The 12761-nt window shown below is 48.4% G+C and overlaps 1 protein-coding gene across 4 annotated transcripts in view; it reads right to left on the bottom strand.

Moving 5' to 3' along the window:
* The window catches only part of LOC125950030 (E3 ubiquitin-protein ligase ZNRF2-like), an 87043-nt gene that overhangs the window by 67573 nt on the left and 6709 nt on the right, over positions 1-12761 (bottom strand). For 2 of the 4 annotated variants that reach the window (XM_049677628.1, XM_049677617.1), the window contains exons 2-7: positions 8292-9273; positions 8026-8211; positions 7576-7716; positions 6782-6877; positions 6593-6698; positions 6441-6527 (exon numbers count right to left, since the gene is read on the bottom strand). In XM_049677628.1, the coding sequence (XP_049533585.1) occupies positions 6470-6527; positions 6593-6698; positions 6782-6877; positions 7576-7716; positions 8026-8125 (501 nt within the window). In that variant the 5' untranslated portion in view covers positions 8126-8211; positions 8292-9273 and the 3' untranslated portion in view covers positions 6441-6469. Of the gene's footprint in view, positions 1-4135; positions 6528-6592; positions 6699-6781; positions 6878-7575; positions 7717-8025; positions 8212-8291; positions 9274-12761 lie in introns of those variants that run through there. The other 2 variants (XM_049677598.1, XM_049677606.1) reach the window with 2 other exon arrangements.

Below are 12761 nucleotides of genomic sequence, written 5' to 3'. Positions count from 1 at the left end.
CCTACATTTTTACCTTCGTCAGTTAGCACCCAATAAAGAGTGAACGACCCAAAACCAAAACATGGTCAGCCACTTGACGGCTGCCCCGGCGCTACGCATACACCACGGCGCTGATGCGCCGATGCGCCGATGGCCCACCGTGCCAAAACAACCACGCGGGTCAAATTACCGATGCCTCAGCGCTGCTGCGCTGGGACCCGGGAACATGCCAACAATGTTGCGCAACGGGCACAAGTGCGCTGATCATGCGGAAAAGTACTTTCAGCTAGCAAAGCCTCTCCAGCTGTCTCACTCCCACTAATTGTAAAATAGAGTTAAGAACTAATCCCGAAATTGTATATAAACGAACAAATCCAAAATACAACCAGACTGAATTCTGACTCCAACCTATCTGTGTCTTTCCTCTGACGCTGCTCTGGCTGACGACACCCCCTTTGGGCTCGTCACACCCAGACACCAGCCGAATTGAAAGAAAAGGTTTTTCAGTCGTCCATCCCTCGTCCAACATCTCAAACCAGCCTCTAGAACCAGCGAAGTTATTACACCAGCCTTGTTTTTGGTCGCTGCCGTGATTTGTCTCGGTGCGGTGTGGCGCACCTAGAATGACGAAGAAGGGAATCGCCACAATTTATGCAACGCGCAAACCGCGCCAGCCGCTTAGCAATCAATGATGGTGATCGATAACGATCACCACGATAGGGGAGGTAATGATTTGCTGAAGATGCGTTCTTTCGCCCAGCAACTGTTCATACCAAAAGTGGCCCAGCGACGCTCCGAAACCGGCCGGACGTTCGCGCAAAATAACAACTGTCGCAAGAAGTTGTTGGCCACATGAACAAATAGCCGACACAGTATATTTTATCGATTTACCCCCCAGAACCAATAAGCGTGCACCAATGTTGCATCAGGCGAGGGTTGACGTCAACCGGCCGAGTCAGCTCACCCAACGCGGCAAGAGCAAGAGGTGGAGAGGAAACGGGAGGTAGGGCCACGGTCGCTGACTTTAGGAAACGTTAGGTTAAGACAAAATTTATAAATACTAGTGTTAGAATAAATCAAAGACTCTCTTGCTCGAACTTTTAACCAAACCGCGTCTTTCCTCCGTGTCCGCGCGATCCAGCCGTGGACTGTGCCTCTGGCCAATCCACGCGGAACATCCGAAAAATAGGTAGTGTTCCGGAGACCCCAACATCTCATACTGGGTCGCCGGGCTCCGACGCAGGTAAGGAAGTGTAAAACGCCATTCTGACTGGCGTAAGTGTAAGTTTAGGAACTTTAAATCGGGGGCCAAATCTGCCGTGGCCCTCGCAGGGAACATACGGCGCGATAAAGACACGATCGAGAGACAAAGACAAATGGTAGGTTTGAGCGAGACGAATGATCAAAAAACGCGCCCGAAATCCTGTATAAAAGCCCAAGAAATTGTAAAATAAAACACTCTAAATTTTGATTTCAGAAGGAAAAGACCGTGCTCTGTTCTTTCCAGAACTATCCGAAAATCTTTCAGGTTCCTAGCCGCAATCCTTACCGTCCGGGAACAATTCCATCGGAGACCGATTGCCTTCTCACTGAGTTTGCATCACTTCGCCCGAATTGTTCAAGGATCTTTGGATCATTCCTTTGCGCAATCCATCGTCAGGCTCTGGGTCACCCCTCCTGACGGTCTGAAAGCGCACGAAGTGATCCACCGGGTAAGGAGGGAGAATTGCCTCACCGCGACCTACACGATCAGGCTCTAGGTTGTCCTTCTTGATCGTCTGGGAAAGCGCAGGGAAATTCACCCAAGGCAATCACGTCGTTTCCGGAAGGAACGATCCTCCACTGTCAGGCTCTGGGTTGTCCCTCCTGACATCTTCGAGGATAGAACCTAACGGTTGCATCGTGAGAGAGGGCCATTAGGGTCAACGGTGACACGCGGGATCACCAGTGACTTTCCGGCTTCGCACGGAAGGTTACATTAACGCTGGTGTCGGTAGGCACGTACCTCGCCAGAATTTTACACTACGCGGTTGTAAATTTGGGATTATTTGCAGCAAATGACAAAAATGTTCGATTATATAAAAATGTTAGATATAATTGGTCTAAGACTCTCCGATGTAGCGCAAGCCTACACACGGATAGAGCAAGCGCAGAATTGACAGCAGCCGAGCATCAGCGGGAATTTCACCCTGCCGGTTGCCGCCCTTTTAACCGAAGATTGTCAACGGCTAATTAATGTACTAAATACAAATATAATATACAAAAATAAGATGAACATTTCAATGCCTATATTCGCCCAACATTACAATTATCATTTGTCAGCGTTAGTCGACGTTTGACGCCTATTCTCCTAGTGCCAGATTGCTTTTACTTTCATCAAAAATGCTCATGTTTGGTGTCGTGTTTTAGCATTTTCTCTGATAATGACCATGCACGAAAATAATAGTCACGTAGAAGTGAATCAGAATCAGAGGTAGAAGAGGGGCGGTTAACGATGATGACGAAGACGAAGATGAGGAGGAAGAGGAAGAAGGAATTAAAACAAACGAAATCAAGGATTGCGCACTCGGCACGCGACCATCTCCAACTAATGCAACTCATAGTGTGATAGCACACACGTCTCGATTGCTGGCCGTTTGACCCACAGAAAGGGGCGGTCAGAGGATTCCGAAAGTATAGAACCTTTCCACAGCAAGGGGAGGGGGGGGGAGGCTAGTCGGTGGCTCGTATCTGCCGATTGGTGGTCAGAAGAGAATTACCGCGGGTGGGGTTCTCTAACGTACCAAAAGGCTGAGCGCTACCCAACTATACAACCGTCCCGGGAGCAGAAAGGCTAGTCAGCTGCCCGTAGCTGCCAATCGATGTCCAAAAGAGAATTACCGCGGGTGGGGTTCTCTAGCGGATCGAAGGGCTGAGCGCTGTCCTATAGAACCTTTCCACGAGAGTGGTTAACGATGATGACGAGGATGAAGAGGAAGAAGGAATTAAAACAAACGAAATCAAGGATTGCGCACTCGGCACGCGGCAACTAATGCAACTCATAGTTGAAGTGATAGCAGTGAAATGAAAATGAATCACATAATTAAAGTGATAGCACACACGTCTCGGTTGCTGGCAGTTTGACCCACAGAAGTGGGCGGTCAGAGGATTCCGAAAGTAGAAAAGTGTAGTAATGGGTCGCCGCTGGACTGCAATGAAACAAGGGATCTAATTGATCAGGAGGCGATGAATGAATAGGAGATTGAGTGCGATATTGCAGATGTCAGTGAATAGAGTATGCTAAGATAATGCAATACTACGCTGTGGCGAACGCGACGAATAATTATACACAAAAAATTTAAACTAGATAAGTAAAGTTCCCAAATAGTTTCAAAAGCAGAAAAATCTGAAACGATGCAACCTATCCTAAGTAAATAGAAACATCAGGCTCAGGACATAAATAAGAACACCGCCGCGCGACCAGCGATGTAATATACGCTCGCTCAAAAGGGACATGTAAACACGTTCAAGATAAAGGAACCACCAAGATCCTTCGAGGACGCGATAAACAGAACGCTAAAAGGCAAACATATTCATGTTCGCGTAGGTCGATCGAGCCAGCAGCAGCCATACGCTTAACGCAAAGACATAGCGCACGCGTTTATGACAGGAAGAAACTCCAAAGCGAGGGCTTGAAGAGAGTCATAAAACCCACAAGGCTCGTTAGGGAACATACGGCGCGATAAAGACACGATCGAGAGACAAAGACAAATGGTAGGTTTGAGCGAGACGAATGATCAAAAAACGCGCCCGAAATCCTGTATAAAAGCCCAAGAAATTGTAAAATAAAACACTCTAAATTTTGATTTCAGAAGGAAAAGACCGTGCTCTGTTCTTTCCAGAACTATCCGAAAATCTTTCAGGTTCCTAGCCGCAATCCTTACCGTCCGGGAACAATTCCATCGGAGACCGATTGCCTTCTCACTGAGTTTGCATCACTTCGCCCGAATTGTTCAAGGATCTTTGGATCATTCCTTTGCGCAATCCATCGTCAGGCTCTGGGTCACCCCTCCTGACGGTCTGAAAGCGCACGAAGTGATCCACCGGGTAAGGAGGGAGAATTGCCTCACCGCGACCTACACGATCAGGCTCTAGGTTGTCCTTCTTGATCGTCTAGGAAAGCGCAGGGAAATTCACCCAAGGCAATCACGTCGTTTCCGGAAGGAACGATCCTCCACTGTCAGGCTCTGGGTTGTCCCTCCTGACATCTTCGAGGATAGAACCTAACGGTTGTATCGTGAGAGAGGGCCATTAGGGTCAACGGTGACACGCGGGATCACCAGTGACTTTCCGGCTTCGCACGGAAGGTTACATTAACGCTGGTGTCGGTAGGCACGTACCTCGCCAGAATTTTACACTACGCGGTTGTAAATTTGGGATTATTTGCAGCAAATGACAAAAATGTTCGATTATATAAAAATGTTAGATATAATTGGTCTAAGACTCTCCGATGTAGCGCAAGCCTACACACGGATAGAGCAAGCGCAGAATTGACAGCAGCCGAGCATCAGCGGGAATTTCACCCTGCCGGTTGCCGCCCTTTTAACCGAAGATTGTCAACGGCTAATTAATGTACTAAATACAAATATAATATACAAAAATAAGATGAACATTTCAAGGTAGAAGAGTGAAATGAAAATGAATCACATAATTAAAGTGAAAGCACACACGTCTCGGTTGCTGGCCGTTTGACCCACAGAAGGGGGCGGTCAGAGGATTCCGAAAGTGGAAAAGTGTAATAATGGGTCGCATAGTTAAAGCGATAGCACACACGTCTCGGGTGCTGGCCGTTTGAACCGCAGAAGATTTAAATTTTCAAGACAAGTCACAAGGTCTCGCTCGTAACTAGAATGGGTGGTGCGTCTCTGCCAAAGGGATTGGATTAACTTGTTTTTTAGCTGTTTACAACAACTTTTAGCTGTTCCATCTGTGACGCAGCAGCAGGAAGAAGAGCTAGCATATAAAAATAACGCTCTTCATAAGTCGTCCGGGGATTCGGATTTATATGTAAATATCCCTAATTTTCTGTCTCCAAAATAAAGTCGGGATGAATTGATTGTAGGAATGGTTGCCAATTCCGTTTAGAAGCGGTCTGGCTGGAAATGTAACACAATCGTGAGTGAATGTTGCTGGGGCTTTTGAACTGGAAGGATTCGGCGCGTGGGCATCGGCACCAAAGTGTCAACTCGCGCGAGGATCACACTCTACTAATCAAATACCTGGTGAGCACCAAAGCGGAGTTCTTCACACGCGATTTGCGTGAAGATCGTATCTTCAAGGCAGTCTTGCAGAACTCGAAAAAGGATCGTGCTCCCTCGCATCTCTCCTAAACATCCCAACGATCCAAGATCAAGATCAAGATCAGTGTGCGATGTGCATCTGCATAAGCATATCGTGGCGGTCCCCGCGGTACAACACAGTGTCATCGGTGCCAACTCTACGGACTTGGTGCGAAAAACTGTCATCGCAACATTCCAGATATAGTAGCAAGAGATGTTAGATTCAGAAGTACACCTCGAGAAATACAGTCGAGATGATTGTGGATCGTGAACCTCTATTCTAGCTGCCGCATTTCATCTTAATGGTGATGGCAAGAATAAAAACCCACCCAAACCACGACTGGTGTTCGACGATGCCGCGAGGGTAGAAGGGCAGTCACTTAACTCAGCATTACTACCGGGGCTGGATGCTACAACATCGCTATGGAACCAATGTGGGTAGATAAAGTATTAGTCCAAACTAATCCAATGGGTATAGGGCAGAACTCACAAAATACATGGAAGGGCCCTGACACGGTCATAGTGGAGCTTCAACTATAATTAATATAAAAAAGAATTCCGGTCTACCATTTAGGACCCTTTTTGGGAGATACCACTGGGTGCCATTTGGGCTAAATAATGCACCCGAGATGTTCTAAAGAAAGAGGTGTTTTTAACGTTTGCGTGCATCTTTAAAGCAACAAAAGCACATTGTGTGCGTTTTAAGAGGAATGCAGTTTTACAATTAAATTGAAATAAAAATTGTGGTTAAAATTAATATATAGCCATTTTGGCGATATTAGATTGAAAGTAGGTTGTAGTTCTATGAATCATCCGAGGCCTCGAGCAAAACATGTTGGCCATAAAAGAATAGAAATTAAAATAAATGAACGAAGGATCTAATTGGTAAAACCATTATGAGAACTCGCTGGCATTCCGCAAAGATTGTTTTGCAATATTCACCTTGATGCAAAGATTCAACTTCACGAATCACAATTATCATAGAATTGGTGAGAGTTCGCGCGATAATCCCTCTACGCCTACGCTACCTGTGTCCTAAATTCCTTTGTCTAAACGAAGTCAAAAACTTAAAATACAAACTAAAACGACAAGCAACGAAGGCCACGCCCTGAGCTGCTTTTTTTTTTAAGGGGAGCATCTAACCTGTTTCTCCTGCAGTAACGGATATTACACTAATCGCCAGGATGTTCAGGACAGCTGCGATTGACTTCAAACCATTTGTCGATGCATCTAAAAATACATAAGAAGAAATAAGAAGGCACTATTCACAAACGACTTGACACGAGAGTAAGCACCCTTTGTGGTAGATGCATAAGCACGGTAGTCTAGCGATTATATCACCGGGAGATAGATCTTCTAAGCAAATGACACATTCTCCCTTTGCATCAGCTAAGCAATCCTCTGAAAAAGATCAGCACACAAAACGAGAATAAGAATAGAACACCCAGTAGATGTAGTATCGCGAATGCAACTGTGCTACTTACCGTTATATGACAGACGGGGCTTTGTTAGGCACATTACAAGATGACACTCAATATCATCAGGCATCACGAATTTGCTACATACTGGACATTTTATACCTGTAGGAGAAAGAAACAAGTGACTGATGTGTTGGGAAACCGGTTCAGGCGAAAACGATATAGTTTTGATATTGCCCTAAAAAATGGGAACTGTCCCTAAACTATTGATCAGGCGATAGTGATGCTACCTGAAATGCGAAAATGAAAAATGTATAGCACATGTAGCACAAAGAGGTTGTAAGTGATGTGACTTTTTTCAACGCTGGTTCTGTTGTCCAACACCGGATAGAATGTTTCACAATGGTGACAATCTAGAAGGGGACCTTGCCAACGCATTTGTTAATTTCGAGCATTATTAGGTATTACATACTTTTGTTGGTTGCTGGTGACGCTGTGTTCATTCAACCATATAACATGGTATGTGTTTGCTGTTTTTTTTTTTCGTTAATAGGTAAATAAATCGTGGTAAGACGCAAGATGCGGATCTTAGTATTCGAATAACGGTTGGAATTAAAGGTTTTTTTTTAATTGTCCCATAGTGTAAAGCTTAAGAAGATATTCGGGCCAACAGACTTGCCAATTGTCGCACTAACAACATCCAACCATGGACGAGGAAATGTAGGTTGAAGAGGAAGGAAGGTGATCGATTTGGGCGGGAGGGAATGCAGCTTCGAGGATGCAAATAGTCCATGGTTTTAACTTTCAACTCTGTTTTGTTTTCGTTGTTGTTTTTATTCTAGTGTGGTTGGTTAACTCACCATTCAATGACCAAATGTGAGTTGGTAGTGATGTAGCGTACACTCGCCCCAGCGCGAGCGAAGCGGCACTGGGGGCGGCATTGGCGGCATTCTCTTCGGGGTCGGGATCGGTACTAGCGGACGATATTTCGTACGGGGCGCCTACAATAACAAATACCCAGACCCACCCATATATAGTAACACACACATACATATATTAACACACACACACACACACACACAGTGCGCGCGTACAGTAAGAAAAAGAATAAAGAAGTGTAAATAGAAATATCTCGACCATGGATACAAGGATAGAAGAAGCGCGGTCGACGAAAAGGATGAAGGATGATGGAATGTGTGTGTGGAGCAGCGCACACGCTTCAAGGTAGAGAGACAGGATGAATGAAAGAAAGAAGTAAGGCAAGAGGAGCTGTTTTTTTTTTTTTGTTTAAATAATCGAACCGTACGTACCTGTGGTGCCAGATACCACCTCACTGCTGCTGCTTGTGGAGAAAGTGCGTGCCCTAGGACTCTGCTGTCCTCCATTCGCGGTGCTCGCCTTTATTCCCATTGCCGCTGTTCATTCAAAGCCAAAACTGCACACCCCCTCCTGCTGTACGCACGGCTCAACCGCACTCCACCGGCTCCTCCTGGCTGCTGAAAAGGGGAAATTCAGTACCAAAAGTGAGTCAGATTGAGACCATCCGAATATAGCGACAGAGGAAGCTCCCACCTACCACAAAGCAGCACTCAGGCACCACAAGACAGTCCGGTCTTGTTGGGTGTACCACCGTTGCTAAATCGTAGGCTGAGGAGACGCGCTAAATTGAACGGTGCAGCGGTAATGTTGCTTGGTTGAGGAGACAAATTGATTGATTGCCGCCTAGCCTGTGCACTAGCTTCCGTTTCTTTCGCTGTCTAACCGTCACAACACTGTTACTGCCGTCACCACCGTGTGCGCACTCTCTTATCAATATTCGTTGGCTACACTATTTGCGCTCACCGCTCCTCCCCGCACGACCCGCAATCGGTGATATTCACACTCTTTCACCTTCTCCTTCCCTGACACAGATCCAGACGGTTGCCACAGCTGCGCACCACACTCAGCTCAGCGCCCGCAGCAAGCAGAATTGTTATTGTTTGTGAGATCAACGGGCTAGAGGGACCTTGCCGCTGACCAGTGAGTGGGCGAGGACACCTGATCCGCTCAGCGTCGTGGTGGTGTTGTGCTTCTCTCCGTGTTGTCCCTTTAAGGTAGCTTTATTTTTGGCTTTCGTCGTCTTATTACACGCGCGTTGTTGCGCTATCACACATCACTCGCGCTGCTAAAATTGTGCAACTGAATCGAACTACTACTCCTCCGGGGCGGTCCGGTCCGCCGAGCCAGGTCGTGCTTGTTCACAGCGCGACGACGACGACGACGAGGACAGAGAGTCGGTTCTCTTCCTTTCTTCCCAGCTGTGGACAATTGGACAGTGGCACATCGGCCGCTGGCTAACACGTATTCCCAGATTAAGCACAGCAAACACTAACACAACCCACACAGTCGCAACTATGACCGCACGCACACGCCGCCACACAACCACACCAACAGTCACTGCGAGCGCACTAAACAGAGCGCGCTCTGGTCGTCTGAGCGTAAAATCCACAAACAAAACATAAACAACGAGAAGCTCGACACAGAGGAAAACGACGACACTCGCGTTTCGTTGAGATTCGCTGTGGGAGAGAAAGAGAGACAGAGATAGAGAGGCAATCGGTGATTGGGAGTAATCAGCACCGCACAGTAGAACGGCGGCGGAGCATCGTCTTGCATGAGAGAGAGAGAGAGAGAGAGAGAGAGAGAGAGAGAGAGAGAGAGAGAGAGAGAGCTTGGGCGCGACGAAGGAAGGCGATTAGACTATCTTGCTGCTGGGTGCCTATCGCAAGCGAGCAACCCGGATGGCGATGATCGGCAAACGGTCAGCAACAATCAGCGACAATCGAACCGTGTGTGAACCGAAGAATTTTAGTACGGAAAGAGGAAAGACGAAGACGGCGCGGGACAGGGAGAGAAAGAAAGAAGGCAAAAAAAACAAGGAGACAGAGAGCATCCAACGCACAACAAACGCGGTGGTGGTGTGCGCTGTGGGTCCCATGGTGCCCCCAGAATTTGCCAATACAGAGGCGCGCTCACTGGGAAAGACCGTCGTCGCGGGCACAAATACCAAGGGGCTCGTCGTTTCGTTATCTTATTTTTAATCAATCCCACCAAGGGAACAGTCCGGAACAGTCTCAGCCGATCGAGAGCGAGCGAGTGCGCGCCCCCTCCGATTTGCTTACTTCGCTTGTCGCCTATCATATGGAGTCCTCCTTACTGTCCCATACCCCACGCTCCACGGCTCTTTCGCGCCGGAACACTGCGATGCGCACTCAACTGTTCCCGCTGGTGCGGAAGAGATGCTGCGCGCGTTGATTCTGTGATAAGAGGTAATGAGGGGGAGGGGGAGCCGCCACCGGGCTAGTACTTAAGTGCTGGCTCGAAAACGTCGCACATCAACACACACGTATCGGCTGCTGCTGGGTGGAAGGGCGTAGCGTGGTATGTAGGATATACCAGCGGCGAATAAAACAGCTGTTAGCGATAAACAGCGCCGTCATAGCTGGCGAGAACGAGGAGCGCGCGTGCACTTGTGTCAGCTGTACAACACCTTCACTCCTCTTCACTCCTCTTTTCCCTCGCACACACACATACACAAACACGCACGCACCGTCGGCGCGAGGAGCTTACGCAGCCACCACTGTGTACATTTGCGCTGATTGAGCAAGCAGCGCGCAGCGATAACCCAGGGACAAAGAAATCCGCGACGCGGTGTGACACGCGAGAACACTGGAACGGAATTAATACTCTATCTTCTTGGTGGCGAGAGGGGTGTTCTGCCTTCGCTCCACACGCCAGCTTCCGGGTTCCTTTCTCTTTGTTTCGGTCGGTCGGTGAGCACAACCCGCCAGGATCCACCAGGGACCACCGGGTCCTTTTAATTTACCCGGAAAAAAACGAACCACTGAACACACAAACCGCTGAAAACAGGACTGGGACACTCGCGCATACTCGAGTTATCACTACATGGCGCATGCCGCCGGCGCGGTTTCGATCGATCAAATTCTTAGCCATCACCGCGCGTGGTGCGACCAACTCTGGACTTCGGCGCCGAAATGAAAATTGGCACCCGGGGAGAACGTGGACTTGCTGCCGCTCTCGGCGCGTGTTAACAGAAGAATGCATGCGGGATAGAATTTTTGGCGAGCCTGTGCGTGTGTGCAACGTGTGCGTGTGTACGCGCGCCGTGATTGGCGGGACACGGAACAAAAGAAAGCCAGACGCGCGCGAGTTAGAAAAGTCGAACGATCGATCGCAGTCGCCGTTGCCTTTCGTTGCTTTCTACTGCGCCTTCGATTTCTTTTATGCCCATTTTTGGGCATAGAATTTTTCGTGTGTTGCTCCTGCTGCGTGCTGATTTGCTAAACAAATGCTGAGACAAAAGGTAAACGACCAGGAGCACGACACAGAAGACAAAAGAACGTACTTCACTCTAAATACGCACCACGCACCCCGGGCCGGTGTCGCTGGAGGGTTGTAGCAAGAGCATAGATTGCAACTTCTCCTAACCTGGTTTTTTGGCCAGCTCGTCGATGTCCGATTTTTTTTAGGAAGAGGGGGAGGGGGGGGGGGTTGCAGGCAGGAGGAGCAGCGATCCGCGCAGCCTTCTGGTTTCCAGCCGGGGCGCTGGCGCTGCTTTTCTTTTTTCCCTATTTTCTCTATTTTTTGTTTGTTGTAATGCCCTGCTATCCTGTGACCACTTCCGTTAACCTTTCCGGTGCCAATCCTTACTTTAGTTAGTTGACCACTGCTGCAACAACCTAACTCTCCCTATCAACACACACACAGAGCACCAGCAGGAGCACGAGCACAATCACGCATATGCACGCAATAAGGGATAAATCACACGCGCATAACGCGCCAGGATCCACCAGGGACCACCGGGTCCTTATAATCTACCCGAAAAAAAACAAACCATTGAAACACAAACCACTGAAAACAGTACTGGGACACTCGCGCATACTCGAGTTATCACTACATGGCGCATGCCGCCGGCGCGGTTTCGATCGATCAAATTCTTAGCCATCACCGCGCGTGGTGCGACCAACTCTGGACTTCGGCGCCGAAATGAAAATTGGCACCCGGGGAGAACGTGGACTTGCTGCCGCTCTCGGCGCGTGTTAACAGAAGAATGCATGCGGAATAGAATTTTTGGCGAGCCTGTGCGTGTGTGCAACGTGTGCGTGTGTACGCGCGCCGTGATTGGCGGGACACGGAACAAAAGAAAGCCAGACGCGCGCGAGTTAGAAAAGTCGAACGATCGCAGTCGCCGTTGCCTTTCGTTGCTTTCTACTGCGCCTTCGATTTCTTTTATGCCCATTTTTGGGCATAGAATTTTTCGTGTGTTGCTCCTGCTGCGTGCTGATTTGCTAAACAAATGCTGAGACAAAAGGTAAACGACCAGGAGCACGACACAGAAGACAAAAGAACGTACTTCACTCTAAATACGCACCACGCACCCCGGGCCGGTGTCGCTGGAGGGTTGTAGCAAGAGCATAGATTGCAACTTCTCCTAACCTGGTTTTTTGGCCAGCTCGTCGATGTCCGATTTTTTTTAGGAAGAGGGGGAGGGGGGGGGGGTTGCAGGCAAGAGGAGCAGCGAATCGCGCAGCCTTCTGTTTTCCAGCCGGGGTGCTGGCGCTGCTATTCTTTTTTCCCTATTTTTTCTATTTTTTGTTGTAATGCCCTGCTATCCTGTGACCACTTCCGTTAACCTTTCCGGTGCCAATCCTTACTTTAGTTAGTTGACCACTGCTGCAACAACCTAACTCTCCCTATCAACACACACACAGAGCACCAGCAGGAGCACGAGCACAATAATCACGCATATGCACGCAATAAGGGATAAATCACACGCGCATAACGCGCCAGGATCCACCAGGGACCACCGGGTCCTTATAATCTACCCGAAAAAAAACAAACCATTGAAACACAAACCACTGAAAACAGTACTGGGACACTCGCGCATACTCGAGTTATCACTACATGGCGCATGCCGCCGGCGCGGTTTCGATCGATCAAATTCTTAGCCATCACCGCGCGTGGTGCGACCAACTCTGGACTTCGG

Source organism: Anopheles darlingi, chromosome X (assembly GCF_943734745.1).
Source record: "Anopheles darlingi chromosome X, idAnoDarlMG_H_01, whole genome shotgun sequence".
NCBI classification, from domain to species: Eukaryota; Metazoa; Arthropoda; class Insecta; order Diptera; family Culicidae; genus Anopheles; species Anopheles darlingi.
The sequence above is the reverse complement of the archived record's forward strand: the minus strand, read 5'-3'. Positions and strand labels throughout refer to the sequence as shown.